Below are 22,830 nucleotides of genomic sequence, written 5' to 3'. Positions count from 1 at the left end.
TAGTTTTCCTCTCTCCTGCCTTGAGATGGAGAGATCAGCGAGGCGATGAGAAACGGCCTGTAATCTTTCTTCGTATAAATCCCTCTGTCCCCCTACACCGATTTTTTTTTTTTTAAGGGCGTATTTGACAGCAAATCCCTGCTGCCTCAGAGCTTGTCTCATTTTGGAACCACAGGATTGTGGCTTGAGGGTTTTGCAAGTTTTTTGTAAGTTCACAAAGTAGACACCTTGTTGAGATTTTGCGTGGTAATTTAAAAGGTGGTTCTAGTCTTCCAGTCAGTGAAGGTGATTAGATCTGACTTTATGTCATCGACCTTTATTACACAACTTTACATATATGGCAATCTAAGTTTGGAATTTTTAATAGAGAATATTTGGAAATATGTGTTTGTATCACTGAGAACTGTTAAGAAAGTTTATTAAATGCTCTCACAAGCATCTTTTTTTTGGTTTTCAGTAACCTTGTCTTTGTTATTAAAGATTTATTACTTTGAGTACTGAAGTTCAGTCTCTCATTTTCTTGCCCAGTAGAAATCTGTGTCCTACGAAGGCAGAGATAATATTTTTTGTATGGTTCCTAAAAGTTTCATTCACTAGTCAATGGATGGTCATTTCTTCCTTCTCATTGAGTAATAATTTAGATTTATATCCTGCTATGCCTAGAAGTGTGTCATAGCTCTATCTGTAGTACTTCCTGAAAAGTTTGATTATTAGTTACAGAGATAACACAGGAGAAGATGGTAGCTTTCTCTGAGCTTGCAGAAGCCAGTGTTATTTTTATCATATAGACTGATGCGTTTAAAACTTTAATGTATGTTAGGAATCCCCTGGGGGATCATGCTAAAATGGGGGTTCTGATTCAGTAGCTCTGGGTGGGGCCTGAGATTCTGCATTTCTAACAAACTCCCAGGTAATATTTATTGATGCTGCTGGACTAAGAGCCACACTTTGAATAGTAGGATTGAGAGTGGAGGCAAATAATAAATGTATTATTGGAGCTGTAAATTTCTCCCTTGATTTTCTTTGGCAAAGAGCCATTTTATCTGCTTTTCCACATGAATTGTGGCCAGTCTCTCTCTCTATATATATTTGATAGAACGTCTACAAATATTATTGAGCTCTTGATATATTCAATACTACAAAAAGATTGTTTCTGTCCTTATAGGAGGATGATGTAGGTGGGGAGAGAGTTTATGCTATATAATTTCTCTCTTGAAAATCCATAACAACTCTATGAAGCCTCATTCATTCATTCATTCATTCATTCGGCAACTGTTTGTTGAGTGCCTAGGCAGTGGTTGTATCTATAACCTAGACAAGTTATTGGTATGTTCCGTGATAAGCAAGTTCAGGGGAGCAGGAGGTACATCCATTCTTCTGTTCCAGCAGTTGAGGTGTCAGGGGTGTCAGGAAAGGTTTGTGTTTTACTGTTATATCTCCAACTAGATTAAATACTTACTTTTTGAGGATAAATTCTCCATCTTATTTGGCTTGTATCCCTTATAGCTGTGTATTTCAAACTTTGGGTCACTCCTTATAAGTGGCTGTGAAATAAAATTAGTGGGAATTGACCAATATTTTATTTTAAGTGAAATAGAAGAGAATAGAAAAATTTAGAATTTATGGCAGGTACCAAGGATAAGCATTATTTTATGACAGTTTTGGTTTCATTTATATTTGCATGTGTGGCTGGGGCTACTTAGAGCATATAGCAACACTTTGCTCTTTGTCAGTGTTGGATAGTTGTTGATTAAATGTGTTTAAAAGTGTAACCCCAGGTGCCAAGATACAAGGTGGTATGGGAAGAAGTAGGCTTTTAGGAGGGATTTGGGGCACGTGAATTTGACTCTCGGCTCCATCAGTTACTAGCTGTTTGACTTTTTGCATGTTACTTTGTCATTCTCTGTGAGAATTGAGTAAAATAAAGCATTGAAGATGCATCATATTTTCTAGTTCATAATAGGTCTTGAATAATCAGGCATTTTTTTCAGAAGATAATATCCCCATCTTTTAGGGCTGTTATAAGGACTTAAATGGGATAATAGTTTGTAGAAATAGCAGCTATCACATAGTAGGGCCCTAATAAAGTGTTGCAATTATTAAAACTGTGCATTCATTATGATTGATGGCTTTATCTCCTGTTAGAATGGTGGTTTGTATTCAGCACTAGCACAGTACTTCTGTGTGGTACGTGTTTAATAAGTCGGAATGTGTGCAAGTATGAATGAATGAACTCATGAATGGTTCAGGAGTAAGGAGGTATTTGGCAGGTCTAAGGTAGTGCCAGAGAGAATGGAAGGGTGGATTTAGATGCATTTGATAAGAGACATTTCACAGAAAGAATGAACGGGACTTAGAGACCGATAATATTGGGGGCCGTGTGAGGACTTTTTTGTACTTCTAGGATTTCAAATCTGATTGGTGCTGTTTTCATCATTGATAGAAAAGGAGTTTTGAAGTGAAGCTGATTTGGGGGAAAGTTTAATCGAGTGTTTTCTGGAGCCTATGAAATAGGTCTTGTTTATTTCCTTTTCATTTGTGGCTATTACCGTGTGTTTTGTACTAAACTGATTGCTTTTGTTCCTGTCATATTTCTTGTTCAATACATCTGCTCTCATGCTGCTTTTTCATTTTGGTATCTACAACGGTTCTTGGTCAGCATTCACCTTATAATGCTTAAACCATGTTGAAATGTAGATGGACTAATCCTTTTAGTAGTGAATCTTGGTGTTTTCACAATTTGTAAAAAACATCAATCCTCATCGTCAATCTACTTCATGTTCTTTTTAAAAGAATCTTACGTATGTTGTAATATATGCTGACAATTCATGCATGTACCAGAAATGTATTCCAGGAAGTGATATTTTGTTTCTTGAATGTTAGTTATTGCCACATGTCCACAATAAGTGGTACCCCTCGCCACACACATGCACTGTTTAAACCTCAGACTGCCACGAAAACTGATAAAAGCATAGTGCCCTCAGTAATGTGTGGCAAACTTAGGATACGCAATTGCCCATTTAGAGGGATGGATTCCATGCTGTTCATGTACTTAGGTGCCTTCTCTATGAAGAAAACTCGTTCACTTATCTCAGATGGTTCTTAGTTATGCGTTTCCTAGGTGACTTTCTTCAGGACCTCCGGATGAAGATATTGACATTTACCCTTAGCTGACTTCAAAGTAGAACCTTTTGCACTTTGGGGAAGGACTAGGTTTAAAAGCCTGCTATTTCATTGACTTTTAGATGTTTACACCCTTCTTCAGAATATGAACATATTTACTTAATATTTAGTCACTTTGAGCCTTTTAATTTAACAAATTTGTTAGATTGTAAAGGGCCAATTAATCACCTCTAAACTCTGAATAAACACTTAAGCAAGTTTAAAAAAAACAACTTGTGGACAGTCTTTAGTTAGTTGCTAAAGGCTTGAAAACCATTGACTGAAGAAATCAGTTCAGTGGTATGTACCACTTACTTTGAATGTGTGGCAATAACTAACATTCAAGAATTAAAATACCACTTCCTGAAATACACTTTTGGTCTTTTTAAAAAGTGTTCTCACACAGTTTTACTTTATGGGAAAATGGTAATTCTACAAAACTTCCAAAGCTTAACTGCACTTACAAGAGGCTGTTCGGATTCCTGTATTTCAGTATGGCTTAGGTGGCAGGATCCTGGATGCTGGGATCAAATTGCCAGTGTTAGAATTCTAGCTTCCTCCTTACCAGCTGGGTAACCTCAGACAAATTAACCACTCTAAGCCCCAATTTCCCTGTCTGTAGTATTGGAGAAATGGTACATTTTCACTCCAGAGGTCCTTGTGAGGATTAAATGAGCCACATAGTGTGGACTGAGTTTTTAAAGGCAGTCGTTTCGCAGGTTTTCTAGAGAATATGAGACCAGCAAGCAATGAGACTTTTCTAAGTTTTTTGGTAATAGGCCATTTGTTTTTGTTTTTTACAGAGAGAGAGAGATTGAGAGAGAGAGAGAGAGAGAGAGATTGATTTTGAGAGAGAGATTAAGGAAAACAAACTGCTGCGAATACCTACCTGTCTGGATTATTTGACCTTTGTAGATCATGGAATTTTAAATATGTGGACTTTGATTTTTGCTAGAGGCCTAGTTTGGGGGGCAGAGGTAAGGGACACTTTATCTCTCTGTTCAATAAGTAACTGATGATTTTTGTATGATTTGTTATTCCTTTGGAGATGTAATAGTCATTTGGTCTTTTTCTTTTAAATGAGCAATTAAGTGATGAGTTTTTGTATTTATTAACATGACAGTTTGAGTTTGTTGAACTTGTTTTTATATGTGACTTCTTGTTATTCTTTAGCTGATCTCTGTTGAATAGAAAGTACAGTTCCAGCATATCACTCATAGTTGGAAGTTGATGAATTACTGTTGCACTAAACATTCTCTCAACTCAGCGCTTTTCTGTAGCAACTGTCTCTGAATATAGCCGCCAAATCTGGTTTACTTTTGTTTGACTGTTTAATTATCATAGATCAGTGGTAAAAGTTAATAAATATTAGAGTAAAAGATTGAAATAACTATGATCCATCACTGTTCATGTTTCTGAGTCAGTAGATTCTTATTAAAAGAGGTATTTGGTTGATTTAAACAAAATTAAAACGCCTTCAAATCCTTAAGTATTTTTCAATGCCAGCATTATTTCCTTTTGCCTGAGCACTAGAAAATTCTCTTCAAATCAAAAGGAGTGCTCCTTTATCTGGGAAAGTTTACTGTCTTCAATAAATTGCTATATTTTGGTAGAGACAGGAACTCACCTGGAGGAGTAAGGCAGCTAAGTCTACACGGGTATTTCCTGTGTAACACATTTTCCATCACACTGTCTTCATGCCCAACTCGCTGGTTGATTCACTGTGATACAGATTATTTTGATTTACCAGACCTCTTCTTTACTATTTAGAAAATTATATTTGTCATGCATTTTTGACTCTTGAAAACATAGTTTTGATTATTTGCTGATAAATATTGATGAAAAAATATACACTAATGGAGGGGGACTAAGATTTAATGATTAGATTTAGTAATAACTGAGCCTAGACTATTATTCCTAATTCAGTTACCTGTTATTTTTTGAGTCTGGAGTGTTCAGGGTGCTGTGTCTACCGTGTTTCCCTGAAAATAAGACCTAGCTGGACAATCAGCTCTAATGCGTCTTTTGGAGCACAAATTAATATAAGACCTGGTGTTATTTTACTATAAGACCAGTCTTATATAATATAATATAATATAATATAATATAATATAATATAATATAATATAATATAATATAATATAATACAACACTGAGTCTTACATTAATTTTTTTCTCCAAAAGATGCATTAGAGCTAATTGTCCGGCTAGGTCTTAGTTTTGGGGAAACAGAGTAGCAGCTCTGTGCTATGTGGTATTGTGGAGAATAAGAAAATGAATGAGACCTCCTTCTTATTGTGAGAGTGCGTAGTCCAGGAGGGAAGATTAGGCATGTATTATCCTGTAATAAAAATTCATTGAGATAAATACCATTTGATACAGATAAATGCTTTGAGAGGTCAGAGGTAAAAGGTCACATATGGCTAGGAGACAAGGGGAAACCTAATGGGAGAGGTGGCAATTTGATAGCCTTGAAGGAAAAGTAGGATTTGGAAAAATAGAAATGATGGTGAGTAAGGGAGAGGAATGGCTTGAGCAAAGACATTTCGTAGAATGGGATATGGTGTGCTTTGAAAAATGGCAGGTGGAATTTGGCCTTTATTTGACGTAATAGGCGACCAGTAAAAGCTGCCAACAGGGGGTCAGCATGCTTGATGTTCTTTTGCAAAGCTTGTTCTGGCAAAGGTATACAGACCTGTTAGATTTAGTGCCTCAGATGTGAAGCAGGGGAAAGAATCAAATGAAGCCATAAGATTTTCAACCTTCTTGATTGGGATGCATGGAAGATACTGCTTTTGAAAAACATATTTGTAGCAAAATATGCTGGATTGCATGAGGCATATTGAATTTTAGCTACTGGTGTAATATAGGAGTGGAGAATGACCAGAAGACATTGAGAAATGTCAAGCTGCTGTTCTAGAGAGAAGGTGGGGCTAGAGATTTAGGTTTACATGTCCTAAGAATAAGAGGGGAAAGTTGGAGGTATGGAAGGTCAACAAGTAAGAGAGGTCCTTAGGTCTTGAAGGAGGTTGTTTAGATGGAGAAGACAACCTGAGGAATGCTCATTTTAGGAACAAAGGAAACAAAAAAGAAAGAAGCAGTTAGATACGAAGAGTTGAGAGGAGACAGTGTTGCAGAGAAGTCATGAGCAGGGCGTTTTGGGAGGTACTGTTAAGAGGAGGGAAGACATGGGCTTGCCTCTCAGTCTTGCCACTTACTAGCTTTTGTGACCTTGAGCAAGGTTCTTACCATATGTGAACCTTAGTGTTCTCATCTACAAAATGGGGGTAAAACACCTATCTCATATTCTTTAAAAATACAAATCAGCGCTTGTTATTCTGCCCAGAACTCTCGTTGGCTTTCCATCTCAATAAAATGTGAAATCTTTATCATGGCCTACAAAGCCCTGTGTGTTCTGGCTGTTGCTTGTTTCATTGCATTTCATACCATTTTCTGCTTTGCTTATTCACCTCCATTTGATACAATGACACTCTTTATTTTATGTTTTTGAATCTAAGTTTTCTTTTTTAGGACAGAGAGCTCTTGATTTCTGGGGAATATCTTAGGTTGGACACCAGATTGTCAAAAAATGAACATTTCTAAGGAGTAAATGAGTATAAAGTAGTTTCTTCTTTTTATGAGTTATGACTTTAAGAAAAAAATCTTGCCTCATATTTGTGCATAAATAATATACATATAAGTAATTGCTTTTATTATAACAAGACAACCTGGATTGAAAGGCTGGAGCACAAACTTATGTTCCATATACCTATCTGTATAAGCTTTGATACTGATAAAAAATGTAGTAAGACTTTGGTAATAGATTTATAATTTGTTTATCAAATATTTAATGAATATCTATCAGGCACTGTGCTAGGTGACAGGGAAGGGGAGTTAATTGAAGTGACTGCTTAAGAAAGTTAAATAAAAAGGTTTTAGAAAGTCTTTTCAAAATGTGTTGGTACAATTTCTTGCATTACTTGTATAGTATAATGAATGTGAAATATGTTTACATCCCCAAGGTCTATACTAGGCACATAGTAATGTGTAATATTGATGCTACAGATTTTAAGTAATTTTGCTCTCAGCAGCATTGAAACATATTCAGTAAAATGAATTTGTGTGAAAAAAAGTATGGTAAGAGGGAAGAATGCCAAATCAAGTGTCATCAGATTGGAGCAGGTTCCTTTATAAGAATGCTGACTTTTTCCAATGTTTTCAACTTACTGCCATTTATGTGATGTAGTCTTTTGACTCCTTACATATGTCAGGTTGCTTTGGTTTCTTCATTTCAACTAGATTATGGGGGTTTGGACTACGATTAATCCAGGTTGGGAATTGTTTTGAGGGATTCTGTATCCCTTCAGCGATGAAGGAAGTTGTATTCTGATCATTCTTGGTTTCTAAACCAAGAAAGTAGACATGGGATCATTCTTTTTCAGACCTGTATCTCAGAAACTCTGAAGCCCAGAAGACACTGAGTTAATCAGGATCAAACTGAATTTTGGAGTGTGCTCACAGTTCCATTTGGAGCACATGGAGTGTGCCTGTAACTGTATTTACTCTGAATCTTCACTTCCTTTCAGTCTTTTCTGCCCTCATTTCAGTCTTCAAATATTATAGATTGCCTATAATGTATCAGAAATACAGGGGTGGCAACAAAATGTATATGGACATTACAGCCAAGGGGGAAGATAAACTTAAAATACACAAAAAAATTATTTAAACTGTGGTAAGTGCTATTAAGAAGTACAGGGTGTTTACTAAGAGTGATAGAAGAGTACCCCTTCAAGTGCCGTGGCTTTGGGAAGGCTTTCCCAGTGAAGTGACGGTGACATAGTATGTATATGAAAACATATCAAGGGACTATGTATTAGGTTTGACATTTATGGCACAAAACTGAAATTTTAATGTGAGGAGATTGAGAGAAATAAGAAGCAATTACTTTATAGAAAGAAAGATTATTTGATGATTTCTTAAATCCAATATGCTGGCCAAGAATTTGTTTTCTTTCCTTTTGACTTTGGCCTTTACTTAAACTTGAAGTCAAAGGCAGAAATAAAACATCTCAGACCATACAAATACCTCGATTAACAGAGTTTCTGAAATTTAACTTCCCTTCTAATGAAATTTTATATTTTAAATTATATTTTTCTTCATCCATTTAAATGTAGATCAAGGTTTAGACAAAATTGTGAAATCTGGGAAGGTAAGCATCTTTATAAAGCTTTCTTTTTCTTTTAACCATAGTTAAGTTTCTTTTCTGGTTTAGGTAGATTGTCAGGGTTATCCCCATAAAAAAAAATAGTAAGGGATTTTATATCTAGCAAATAGTTGATGGGCTAATTTTTAGACTTCAGGATGAGTTTTAGCAAATGTGTGAGTATAAGTACAGTTTAAACCTTTTGAGAATGGCTTTGTTTTCTGTTAATGGAATTTTATATGTCAACAAATGGTGAAGGGAGTTTGGTATTTTTTAGTCAGCCTAGTCCCCTGATATCTGTGATTTCTTATCTTGCTCAAATTGTCCCTTCTTCTCTGGCTTGAATTCTTAGTTTGCTTGAGTTCTGTTTTAAGGATTCAATTCATTCCACCCAGCATTCTTAGTGGAGAGAGTGGAATATTTGTGCGTACCTTCTGTTTTTCATATAAATAAAGTTCTTTGATAAGAAGCATATTATTAGAATTTTCTTCATTAATTAAAGTATTTCATTAAATTAGACCTCATGATATTTATACTTCAGTATGCAGACGATGGCTTGGTGTAAAAAATTACTTGGTTTAAGATCATTGTATTTCATGGTGAGTTATATCAGGAAGTTGAAGTAACAGTTGTGTGTTTTCAAGACTGTCCTTACAGTACCAAAAATATTAATATTACTCAGTTTGGACCAAGGGCATATTACTCAGTATGCAAGGCTCAGTCTGAGCCTTGTTCTTGATTATATTTTTGTCTCAATATTATATCTAGAGTATATTTTCGGGTTTATCCTTAAAGCCTATGTCAACTTCCATATAAATTTGAAAGTGGACCTTTTATTGAGAGTAAGCATATTATTATAAGGCTTGACTAGATGATGGTGATCATTAAAGCTTTGATGGCATGATTTTCATTATAGGGAGGCTTTATAGTAAGTAGCTAAGGAAAACTTTTGAAGATTTGCTTATATTCTCTAGCATATATTATTAACAAAGTTGCCCTAGTTTTTTTTATTTTAATTCTTTTAACATTTATTTTTTAATAAGCCAGTTGTCTGTACATGACGAGGCAGCATGGTGTAGTATATTGGATATAACTTACAAGATCTGAGATTTTATTTTGGTCTAAAACTTACAGTATGATTCTCAGTTTTCTCACTTATAAATAGATGGTAATCCTGCTTTAACTACTTCATGACTAGTGGGAATCATATGAGAATAGTGCGTATTAAAAGCTTTGAAAACTGTAAAAAGATATGTGAATCTTAGTCTGTGATGCTTGGTTTATTGTCTTTCTGTTTTAGATATTTAAATTTGGCTTCTGTAGCTTATAGTTTTAACCTTAAAAGTAAAAATGCTGGAAGCAATTTAAATGTAGTGTACTAGGGTTCTCCAGAGACACAGAACCAAAAGTCTGTGTGTGTGTGTGTGTGTGTGTGTGTGTGTGTGTGTGTGTGTGTCTGTGTGTGCGTCACACATACCATATATATAGAGAGATGGCTGGGCAGAGAAGGGTCGGCTTATTATAAGGAATTGGCTTACACAATTATGGAGTCTGAGAAGTCCCAAGCTCTGCAGTTAGCAAGCTGGAGACTTGGAAGAGCTGATGTGTGGTTCCAATCTGAATCCCAAACACGTGAGAACCAGGAGAGCTGATTGTGTAAATTCCAGTCCGAAAGCGTTCAGGCTTGAGACCCAGGAGGAGCAGATGTTTCATTCTGAGACTTTAGGTGGGAAAAGACTAATGTCCAGTTTGAAGGCAGGCAAGCAGGAGCTCCTTCTTACTCTGCCGTTTTTTCTATTCGGGTCTTCAATTGATTGGCTGAGGCCCACCCACACTAGGGAGGGCAATCTGCTTTACTCAGTCTCCTGAAAATGTTAATCTTACCACCCTCCCAGACACACCCAGAATAATGTTTGGTCATATAAATGTCTGGGGACCCCATGGCCCAACTGACAAAAAGTTAACCTGCACATACAGTGTAAACTTATTTGTGACCACAAATAATTCTATCTCCTTTATTATGCTATATATATTTTTTCCCTAAATGAGGTCTTATTTTTTAAAAGATTTTGAAATTTGTTAGAGAAAAAATATTGGAAGTCTTCTGACTATAGACGAACATCCTACTTTAGTTCTGTTTGTTGAAGTTCTGTTTTTATTTTGAATCTGTTGGGGCTATAAAAAATGTGGTTTAGGTTTGATTCTCCTGAGGACCACTTAATTTCTCCTGAGGACAGCTCTTTCCTGACCATGTAACAATTAGGTTATAGTGACTACTCATATCTACTGATCCTGTTATAAGAGAAGGTGGGAGGAGGACATGAGGTGTAATTCAGTTCTTTATAGTTATTTTAATTGCCATTTGTTTTTTTAAACATCTTGATTTACCGGAGATGGCTTTTTTTGAAGTTTCTTCAAAACACTTCATAAACTTGCATAGCACAAAAAGGAACTGGAGTTGGAACAGTGAGCTATTGTGCAGAATGAAGGAAACTAACATTTTTTAAGTGCCTACTATGTAGTGATGATTCTGCTGAGTACTGTATATTAATCATCTCATTTATTTAAAAAGTACTGAGATCTTGGAAGAGGAAGGTTAGCTGCACAGCGGTTGGGGTCTACTTTCTACTAATAGGAGTAGTTCTTTTTATTTGCTGATCTAGTGTTGTGAATTCCATCTTTTACCTTTAGCTCTTGTAGACTGGGAGTGTAACTTCTAGCTCCGGAGTCATCAGAGTACCTTATTTAGTCTTTTCCCACGTTAGCTCACTGATATATGTATAACCTCGTATACACCAAATTTATGAATATTCCGTTAGGGTTTTTTTTTTTTTTTTTTTTTAAATATACCTCGGTTGTTTTTTCTCTATTTATTATATATTTTTTCTTTCCAGATGGGCAGCCTGAGTTCCTTTAGGGGCTAGGAAATCACACGTTTTTGTTTGTAACATGCACTATGGATAAGTGATACTGGTTCTTATGTAGAATATGTCAGACTTCAACAGCAGGTGTGGTGGTGAAGAGCATGGACCCTGGAGCCTCTTCCCTGTGTGTAGTCCCTGCTCTGCTCCTTGTAGGTTGTGGGACTTAGGGCAACATAATCTCTTTGTGCTCATGTTTTTCTTATCTCTAAAGGGGAGATCATAACTGCCCGTCTCATAGACTATTTTGAAGATTAAGTGAATTAACATTGATGTGGTGTTTAAAGCAGTGCCTGGCACATAATAAGTGGTATACATCTTTGATAAATAAATAATAAATATTCTGTTAATAAAATATTAAAACATGTAAATTCCTTATGTTGTGTTCTTTAAAGCAGTTGTTTTCACTAAAGGGGTAATTTTGCCTTCTTGGAGACATTTGGCAATACGTGGAGAAATTTTTGGTTGTCATAGCTCAGGGCGTGCTGCTGGCATTTGCAGACTAGAAGTAAGGAATGCTGCTAGACCTCCTATTATGATTGGGATGGCCATCCACAGCAGTAAGTTTATCTGGTCCAAAATGTCAGTGGGGTTGAGGTTGAGAGACCCTATTTTTAAAGAAATAATGATTTGTTAGTGATTACGTTAACCAAGATTAAACAAATAAAATATAAAATCTACTCTTTCTTATTTTGAACTGTTTTATATTCTAAAGTAGCGAAATTTGTCAGACCTTCCGAAATAGTTTTCTCGGAGAGTTAATGATCAATCTCGGGGGCTAACAAAGCCTGCCACCCGGAAGTTTGGTGCTAACAAGGCTAAGCGCATCGGGTCAGCCCCTTTGAGGGCCAGTTCGCTTCGTTCTGTTCCAGGGCCATAGAATAGACTGCATTCCCACTACGAGTCAACCATCTCTGTGGCCCATGTGCTGCGTTAATCACATGGGGAAACAGACAAGGGAATATAAATGAATAAGCTGAAATGCATAATGCATGTAGCCCCGATAGATGTTGAATAGTGATATTTTTGTAAAGAAACTCCTAAATTGGGGGCCTATCATGGTAAGGTTGCGTCAGCCTTTGTGTTAGGTTGGTCTTCATATTTGCTCTTCATGAACTGTGCTGAAATTCTGCCTGCTTTTGACTTGAACCTGGAATGTTCATCAAGATATTTGCCTATGTTTGCTTCTGGATGCTTTATTGTTTATACTTTTCAAATTTAAGTCTATGGTCTGTCTCAGATTAATTTTTGTGTATAGTATGAGGCAGGGGTCAAGGTTAATTTTTGTTCTACACAGACAGTCAATTCCTCCAGTACCGTTTTTTCAAAGAATGCTGTAACTGTATAAGTGGGGTAAAAGAGCTGATTGTCGTTGTGTTTTTCAGTGTTGACCTTTTATTTTTATTTTTCAACATAATGATTTGATCTACATACTATTTTTCAACAAGGTAATTTGATATACATATACGTCGTGAAATAATTACTACAGTCAAGCTAATTAACATATCATTTCCTCACATAGGGATTTTTTTTGTGATGAGAGCACCTGAAATCTACTTTGCTAGCATATTTCCAGTATTCGTCCCAGTCATTATGCTGTACATTAGATCTGTAGACTTATTCATCCTGCATAACTGCAATTTTGTACCCTTTGACCAACATCTCCCTGTTTTCCCCACCGCCTCAGCCACTGGTAACCACCATTTTACTCTGCTTTCATGAATTCTACATTAGATTCCACATTTAAGTGAGATCATGCAGTATTTGTCTTTCTGTGCCTAGCTTATTTCACTTAGCATAATGTCCTCCAGGTTCACCCATGTTGTAGCAAATGATAGGATTTCCTTTTTTGGAAAGGCTGAATAATATTCTATGGTATAGACGTACTGCATTTTCTTGATTCATTCATTCATCAGTGGACACTTAGGTTGATTTCATATTTTATCTTTTCAAAAAAACAACTCTTAGTTTTATTGATCTTTTGTATTATTTTTTAAGTCCCTATTTTATTTTGGCTCTGATATTTTCTTCCTTCTTTTAACTTTTCATTTAGTTTATTGTTTTTCTAGATTCTTGAGGTATAAAGTTAGGTGATATGAGATCTTTCTTTTTTCGATATGTAGGCATTTATTGCTATAAGCTTCCCTCTTAGAATTGTTTTTGCTACATCCCAAAAGTTTTGCTATATTACGTTTCCTTTTTCATTTATCTTGAGATTTTTATTTTCCTTTTGATTTTTCTTTGATCCATTGTTTTTTCATGAGTGTTAATTTTCACATGTTTATTAATTGTCCAATTTTACTCCTGTTATTCACTTATAGTTTCATAGTGTTGTGGTCAGAAAAGATACTTGATGTAATGTCAATCTTCTTAAATTTTTTTAAGACTTGTCTTGTGGCCTAACATATGATCCATCATTGAGAATGTCCTACGTGTGGCTTGAAAAGAATGTATATTCTGTTCTCGTTGGATGGAATGTTCTGTATATGTCTGTTAGGTCTATTTGGTCTGTAATCTTCTTTGTTGATTTTCTGTTGAAAGTGGAGTATTAAAGTTTCCTGTTGTTACTGTATTGCCATCCTTCTTCATCAGGCTGGTCTGTTGCCTGGGGGCAGGCCTAGAACCTGGGTTCACTGGTATAGCCCTTGTGCTTGGGTCCATGTGTGCGGTCCTAAGATCTGGGACTTTGGTGTTTGGCTTGAGGCCTGGATCTGTATGGCAAGCCTGGAGCCTGGTTTCTTAGGGTTTGACCTTCTGCTGAGATGGGCCTGTAGCCTGAGTCTACTTGGATGTTCCTGTATCTTGGGTTTGTGTGGTGTCCGGTTTCACTTGATAGGCCTGGTGCTGGAGTTTCTGGCAAAGTTGGGTGCTCACTTCACCCTTCTTTCTCCATTGGGTGAATGTCTCTTTCCACACTGCGTTGCCTGGGGTTGGAATTGGGTGTCGTGGGAAATGTGAGATTGCCTTTCCTACCCTCTTCAATGCTTCTTTTCATATTTCTGTGCTCGGCCCAGGAGCTATAATCTCTCACCTGAATCCTTAGCTCTTGTGAAGGTATTTTTGCGCATGGATAGTTGTTCAAATTGCTATTTCTGTGAGGGGATGAGTGCTGGAAACTGCTATTCTGCCATCTGGCTGATGTCACTCCTGTGTCATTTAATTCAACCTGCTTAATAAATGAGGAAAATGAAATTTAAAGAGCATCTAAAAAGGATCCTTCATAGAAATTGTTAGTTGTCGAGCTAAGATTAAAAGTCATATCTCTTGATTATTTTGTATTCTGTCATGCTGATTATTTCTGTTATTCAGATTTTTTTCTGTAATAATTAATCCCCACTTTCTCATACTTTTCCCCTCCCACCAGTTTTATAAATGTAATCATGTTTATTGTAGAATGGAAAGTACCCCAAAACCAAAAGATTAAAATAATCTACATTCAGAGATAACCAATGCATAATGTTCTAGCATTTGTTTCATATGTTCATTAGAAAATATTGTTTTGCAGTCTGTCTTTTCATGTTATATAGTTTGATTTATTTTTCTTTGGTCATTAAAGAGTCAAAAACTAGGTTATATAAATAAACAAACACTGGTATACATTTTAATCTAGTACTATTACATACCTTGTGCTTAGCTAAATGTTTTCATGGATATTTGGACAATTCATAAGGAACTAATGTGGAATTACTTGGTCAAAGGATATGAACGTTACAACATTTTTGCTCTGAAATATGTTTGTGAAGGTGTATGATGATGTCTGATAATGCTTTTATACACGTGTGGATGTGCTCTTAAAATTACTATATGGCTAATACAGTTACTCTTAACATTATTTGGTTAGATCAGTGCTTCCTAACCTTTCTTCATACTGTAGCATGCTTTGGTGTACATAGAAAAATGACAATAATTGTGTGGCATGCTAGGGAAAACTGAGATGGTTTTCACCTTGCTTTGTTACAGTAGGCTTGGCCTGGCTACCCAGACTATTGGGAGGATCAGTATTTCAGCCACTTATAAACCCTGGTTGGTAGCTCTGGGTTAGAGCACAGTGCTGATAAGATCCTAAGTTATTTCCCACGTTTTATGTCAGATTTTCTCTGTTCTACTGTTCGTGGATATTTAGGTGTTTTGCAGTATTTGTAATTACAGACAGTACTATGAATGCAGCTTTTGGTGGAAATAAGAACTTATTTCTCTTGGTTATATACCTAGGAGTGGAATTGCTGGATCATAGATTAAGTATACCGTGTTTCCCTGAAAATAAGACCTAGCCGGACCATCATCTCTAATGCGTCTTTTGGAGCAAAAATTAATATAAGATCTGGTCTTATTTTAATATAATATAAGATGAGGTATAACATTACATATATATATATATATATATATATATATATATATATATATTATAATAAATAATAAATACAATATAATATAATACCGGGTCTTATTTTATTATAAGACCGGGTCTTATATAATACAATATAAGACCGGGTCTTACATTAATTTTTGCTCCAAAAGACGCATTAGAGCTGATGGTCTGGCTAGGTCTTATTTTCGGGGAAACACGGTACATTTAGTTTTATTAGATAATAACAGTTTTCCAAAGTAATTGCACAGTTTTACATTCTCATCAGCAATGTGTGAAGTTCCAGTTACTTTATTTTAGACAATACTTTGCATGATCAGTTCTTTTTATTTTAGTCACTCTGTTGTGTGTGCAGTAGTATTTCATCGTGTGGTACTCGGAGGAATAATGATGCTGAGTGTATTTCATGGGCCCACTGGCCATGTGGATGACTGCTTTTTTTTTTTTTTACTTGAATGTTTTATTTTAAGATAATTGTAGATTCTTAGGAAGTTGTAAGAAATAACAGAGAAATAAAGGGAATTGGGTTTCTACCAACGGTGTTGTCTTGCAAAATGATAGTAAGACATTGTAACCAAAATACCGCCATTGGTATAGTCACGATGCACAACACTTCCATCACCACCAGGATCTCTCATGTTGCCTTTTATAGCCACACCCACTTCCCTCCCACTTCCCTACTTCCTCTTTACCCCTAGCAACCATGACTCTATTCTTCATTTCTATAATTTTGTCTTTTCAAGAATGTTATATAAATGGAATCATACAGTGTGTAGTCTTTTGGGATCGGCCCTTTTCATTCAGAATAATACTGTGGAGATTCGTCAAGGTTGTTTCCTGTATCACTAGCTTGTTTGTTTTTATTGCTGAGTCGTATTCCATGGTATGGATACACCCCAGTTTTTTAACCCATTCGCCTCTTGCACGGCATCTGGTGGTTTTTGATTTTTGACTGTTACAAACAAAGCTGCTGTAAACTTTTGTGCACAGATTTTGTGTGAACATACATTTTCATTTCTCTATGATAAACACCTAGGACTGCAATTCCCGGGTCATATGCTAGTTGCTTGTTTAGTTTTTAAGAAAATGTCACACTGCTTTCCAGAATTGCTGTGCCATTTCACATTACCCCCAACAAGGCATGAGTGACCCATTTTCTCTGCATCTTTGTCAGTATTTGGTGTTTTCAGTATTTTAAAATTTTAGACATGATAGTTGTATAGTGATAGCTCGTTGTAGTTTTCTTTTTTTAAATTAAATTTGTTGGGGTAACAATGGTTAGTAAAATTACATAGGTTTCAAGTGTGCATTTCTGTAATATATCATCTATATATCACATTGTGTATTTTCATTTCCATTTCTTTAATGGCTGATGTGCTAATTTTTCATTTGCGTATCCTCATTGGTGAAAATATCTGTTCATGTCTTTTGCCATTTTCTAATTGTATTGTTTGTTTTCTTACTGTTGAGTTTTTAGATTTCCGTATATTTTCTAGATACTGGTCGTTTGCTGGATATGTAGTTTACAAGTATTTTTTTCACATTTGTAGCTAGTCTTTTTGTCTTTTTAATAGGTCTTTCACAGTTAACTTTTGAATTACAAAATTACACTTAATTTTGAAATGTAGTTTACAATTTTTCCTTTTGTGAATTGTGCTTTTGGTGTCAAGTCTAAGAACTCTGCCCAGCCTTAGCGCACTAAGATTTTCATTGATATTTTTTGTCCTATATTTCTGTAGTTTGATGTTTTACATTTATGTCTATAAAGCATGAGGCTTAGATTGAAGTTAAAATATATTTTTTGTTTTGCTTGTGGATGTCCATTTACTCTAGTACTATTTGTGGAAAAGGCTATCCTTTCTCCATGGAATTGTGTTTGTACCTTGTCAAAAATCAGTTGGATGTATTTGTGTAGATCTATTTCTACGTTCTCTATTCTATTTCATTAATAGAATAATTTGTCTTTCTGCTAGTATCACAGAGCATGATATCTGTAGCTATATTATAAGTCTTGAAAGTGAGTCCTCCTATTTTATCCTATGTTTCAAAGTTGTTTCGGCTTTTATAGTTCCTTTGCTTTTCTATATAAATTTCAGGATAGTCTTGTCTATATCCACAAAAATCTTTCCGAGATTGTGATAGAAATTTTGTTAAACCTATATAGCACCTTGGGGAGAATTGTCATCTTACCATGTTGAGTCTTCTAATCCACAAACATTTATTTATGTAATCTTTGGTTTCCTTCATCAGAATTGTGTAGTTTTTACTATTAGTCCTACACAAGTGTTGTCAATCTTTTCCTAAATATTTCAGTTTTTTGAGAAGTTATAAATGCTATTGTATTTTTAATTTCAGTGTTCATTGCTCTTATACAGAAATACAAACACTTTTTGTATGTTTATCTTATATCCTATGCTTTTGCTGAACTTTTTTTTTTTTCAAAGATTTTATTGGGGAAGGGGAACAGGACTTTATTGGGGAACAGTGTGTTTTTCCCAGGACTAATCAGCTCCAAGTCAAGTTGTTGTCCTCTCAGTCTTAGTTGTGGAGGGTGCCCCTCAGCTCCAAGTCCAGTTGCCATGTTCAATCTAGTTGTGGGGGGCGCAGCCCACCATCCCTTGCAGGAGTCGAACTGGTAACCCGGTGCTCAGAGCGGGGCTCTAACCAACTGAGCCACCTGTCTGCCCCTTGCTGAACTTTTTTTTTTTAACTTTCTTATTTAATTCTAGGATGTTTTTTTTTTATTACTTAAGATTCTCTATTAGACAATCATATCATCTGCAAATAGGGGTAGTTTTATTTCTTCCTCCCCAGGAACAGAGGGGATTTTATTTTTTTTTCCTGTAACTACTTGAATATATAATAAAGTACCAGATTCTGCCCATTGTTCAGTCTAAAATGAAGGAGACATTTACATTTCAAAATCTGAAGATGTTAGGGGAATGACCATTAGAACTGATGAGATAATTGAAGATCAGGGAGTAATTGAAAATGATACCAACATTTTGTTCCTAAGTAATTGGGCAGATGTAATGCTACTACTTGAGGTAGGAAACTCTGAAATGAAAGCATTTTTGGGAAATATAGCGTGTTCTACTTTGATGCCTGTAGTATATCTGTATTGACATGTCCAATAGACATTTGAAGTATGGATTAAGAATTTAGGGGAGAGATTGGAGGTATAGTAAGAATTCCTACTTTGAGATGATAGATGATGCTGTGGGAGAGAGCCTATGTAGAATGAGTAGGGATATGAGGAAGAAATGCTAACAAAGAAATAGCATCTAGAGATATGATAGGACAACGAAAAGAATGTACTGACACAGAAACCATAGAAGCCTTTCTGGTCAAAATTCTACCTGTTCGTCAAGATTCATCTTTGAGAGTTCAGTGAAATCTTCCAGACATCATCACCTTTCCAGTCCCATCTCCGTTAAATCATTCCCTAATATGTGTTTTTAGAGCATTTCCTTCCACCTGTAGTGTAGCACCATTGCCATATTGTTTCTGTCCCTGTGTCCCTGTCAGGATTTTATGTTTCTTGGAGGCAAGGATTAGATCTTATTCATCATTGTTTTTCCTGTGTATGGCATAATTCTTAATAACAATTTGTTTTATTGAATGAAGTTGTGGATGGTCAGTTTCAGAGGCTTCAAAGGGATAGAGTAAGAAAAGAACTGAGAAGAGGCCATTAGATTTGTTGGTCACTGACCTTAGGTCAAGTGTTATCTCTAGGACCCTGGGGAAGTAAATGGAGAGTTCGCTAGTCTTCCTTTGCTCCAGTCAGTCTTGCCTTTTCTATATTCCCTCCCTCATTCCCTAATTATGTCCTTCTAACATTTGTTCCTTTGATAATATTGTTTTATCATGATGGAAAAGTATTCCTTCCCAGTGACCTGTGAGAATTCTACTATATTCTTCCAAATTTAGCTTATATCCCCTTCTAAATGAAACTGCTGCCTGTATACACTCTTTGCTAACTTTCCAAAGCACTTTGTATGATATTGCTAATACTTACCCATTCTTCAATGTTTCTATGCATTTCTTACATAATATTATGATTCAGATGATTCATATGATTTTTATTTCCTATAACATTAAATTGCACACAATAAATACTTAGATTGCACGTCTTGATTTTTAAAGAGCATTACTAAATTATCTCAGGGCTTTTTTGTTTTGTTTTAATCGAGAAACCTTTCTTTTAAATTCAAAGTTCACACACACACAAAACCCTAAAGAAATACATGTTTTCCATCTAAATTTAAAAGATAAGTCACGAAGATTCATAAGTTGGTATTCTTTATAAAATATTTCTGTGATAGACATCTGCAATTCTCTATACAAGAACTTGTTCCTGTTTCTGTGTTCTAGTTGCACATGGTATCTACCCATATTATGCTAGGTTCTCAATATTTGTTTTTTGGGTCTTTTTTTTTTTTTTTTGGATGACCTCCAGTAGGTCAGAAATCATTCATTTTATTTTTTATTTTTTTTGAAAATAACAATGAATTTCTCTGCTTTCTCTCATTGAAGTTTTCTAATGCCTAGTCTGATGATATTCATAATGTAATTTTGTTTTGGCATTCAACTTCTATTTGAATTATACTTTTTTTTTACATTTAAAAATATATTTTGTTTTTAAAAATATATTTAAAAATGCATTTAAAATTATATTTTGTTTAAAAAAGTGTAAAACTTTTTTAAGACATTATAAATCTTTACCTCAACATTTGGTGGTTACTTATTACATGACACACATTGTAATTTCTTGGTGTATATTTTACCCATTATACCTTCAATAAATTAAAGTGTCTTCTGTCTCAGGAATTGTATTTTTATAGAGGAACCAGTATAATACCAGGGTTTTTAATTTTAAAATATATGCTATTATTCAGTAGCTTCCATGTAAGAGCTAATTTAAGTAGGAAAAGTTGGTTGGATTAAACAAAAAAGCCTTTCTCTTTTCAGATTGCAGCAATTCTCCGGAAACGAAAATTAGACTATTATTTACACAAACTACTCCCTGAGATCCTACAATCTGCTTCATTCCTGACTGCTAATGGGGCCTTGTATATGGCTTTCTTTTGCATTTTAAGGTTGGTACTCATAATCACCACTGGAGGTTAATGCAAATTCCTTTGTTGAAACGGAAACAAACATGTTTATATAAATGTTGTGCAGGTCACTGCTTGTATATTCCTTTTTTTCTCTCTGAAATGACATTTATTTATCCCAAAGAAAGCTTGTAAAACAAGGAGTTGTGGGCCTCACGGCCTAAGGATATAATATAAACTTCAAGTTATTGCTGTGATTATATAGCAAAAGTGCTTTAAGTATTATACATTTTCTGAGGGCTACTTACATTTACCAAGTTGCTGGTGAGGATTTCTTAACTTTTCAATTCCATAGATCAGGAATTCAAAGCAGTTGTCAATGATTTACATTAAGTCCATATACAGTCAACAGACTTCAAAAGGACTATAAAATGCTCATGTTTATATATAGAACAGTAAATTAACTGATGGCATGTCCTACTAATGAAACTTTTGGTCCTTATTCAGTCTTATATACATTACCTGTGTGACATGTATCATACAATGTAGATGCGGTTCGAGTTCAGTTTTTAGTACTGTGATATACCTAACATATTTATTAGGTATTTTACTTTTTACCTTTTTCCCCACTGATTGTTGAAAACCCAAACTAGTGGTTTTTTTAATCTGTCAAATTTAAAATACTAACTTCACATTATCCTCATATTAGTGTTATCTAATTAGTGTTGCCCAAAGTTATATACCTGTGTTGCCCACAGGTATATTTTAACTGCAATTAAAAATATAATTTCCAATTTTTTTTTAGATATTTTTTTTTTCCCCTCAAAACTTTAATAAACTTTTAGATTGTGCAGAAAATAATTGATAGGGTTTATACTGTTGAGTAAATCATGCCCTTAAATTGACTTGAAAATCTGTGTAAGAAACTGTTCATGTGATCTCTGGAAAGTTTCTAACACTTTCTAAAACTCCAAGAATAAAATTATAAGATAATTAGGCTTTCAAAAATTACAGTAATAACAAATTGCTTTTGCAGCATATTTCTTTATATTCTGTGAACCTATTTGGTTACGTTGTGGAAACATAAAATACTTCTAATAAGGTAACACCTATGTTCCTCCTGCAACTGAGTCATTGAGTAATTTTTCTTTAATTTTTACATTCAGTAACTTAAGTCCTTTGTGGATTTTATGTTAGAGGGAGAACGGCTTCCAGTCTTCTCAGGCAGAAGATTTCTGATGTCTGTTTGAGAAATATCCATGTTATTTATGCTTAGTAGATTTTCTAATTTTTTTAAAGCTAAGCTTCAGTTAAAAAGATCATTGCATCTATGATTCTTGATGTATTAGGTTGTTGCCAAAGTAATTGCGGTTTTTGCAATTTTTTAATGTTTTAAACTACAATTACTTTTGTACCAACCTAATATATGTATTTTTTCCTATGATGTATCATTTAACAATTGAGCAACTTTGTTCAAATAATTTCTTATAATTTTTATGTGCTGCTTCTCCCTTTCTTAGGAACATACTGTCTTTGAAAGGAAAAAAAAAATCTTCCTAACATCTCCTAATTTTTATTTTCTTTTTAAAAACCCAAGCGGCTAATTGGCCATTTATAATGTGCGAGACACTATGCAGATTCTTACTGTCAAAGGACATATTCTAGTAAATGAAAAATTACATACACATGTAATTAAAAATATGAATTACTTTATTTAGTAAGTTCTGTGAGAAAGAGTTATTAAGGCTTGTAGAAGCAAAGAGGGAGACATTTGTTGAATATCTATTATATGTTAAAAAATAGTAATAATAATAGTAATAATTGTAAAAAACAGTTAACATTTTCTGAATAGTTTCAATGTACCGTGCATGGTGCTGGGGAATATCTCATGTAGTCCTCATAACAACTATACGAGCTAGGTAATATTATTCCCATTTTATAGAGAAGGAAACTGAGAACATCGAGGGTTTTTGCATAGTGAGCAATGTTGGATCCAGGGAACATCTGGATGAATTATTGGAAGGAGAGATGCCTGTTAGTTTGCTGTTGTAGCAGCCTGAATGATGAGAGAGGGTGAGCGCCCTATCTAAGGCTGGGCTCAGTAGGTTGGAGAGGAATTTG

General features: G+C 35.0%; 1 protein-coding gene across 1 annotated transcript in view; it reads left to right on the top strand.

Annotated features, from left to right (window-relative positions):
- Positions 1-22,830, top strand: part of TMEM135 (transmembrane protein 135) — a 215,515-nt gene that overhangs the window by 659 nt on the left and 192,026 nt on the right. The window contains exon 2 of the mRNA XM_019739636.2: positions 20,624-20,751. Coding sequence (XP_019595195.1) covers positions 20,624-20,751 — 128 coding nt within the window. The remainder of the gene's footprint in view (positions 1-20,623; positions 20,752-22,830) is intronic.

This window comes from Rhinolophus sinicus, linkage group LG06, assembly GCF_036562045.2.
Source record: "Rhinolophus sinicus isolate RSC01 linkage group LG06, ASM3656204v1, whole genome shotgun sequence".
NCBI lineage: Eukaryota > Metazoa > Chordata > Mammalia > Chiroptera > Rhinolophidae > Rhinolophus > Rhinolophus sinicus.
Note: the sequence above shows the minus strand (reverse complement) of the source record. Positions and strands in the feature narration are given on the sequence as shown.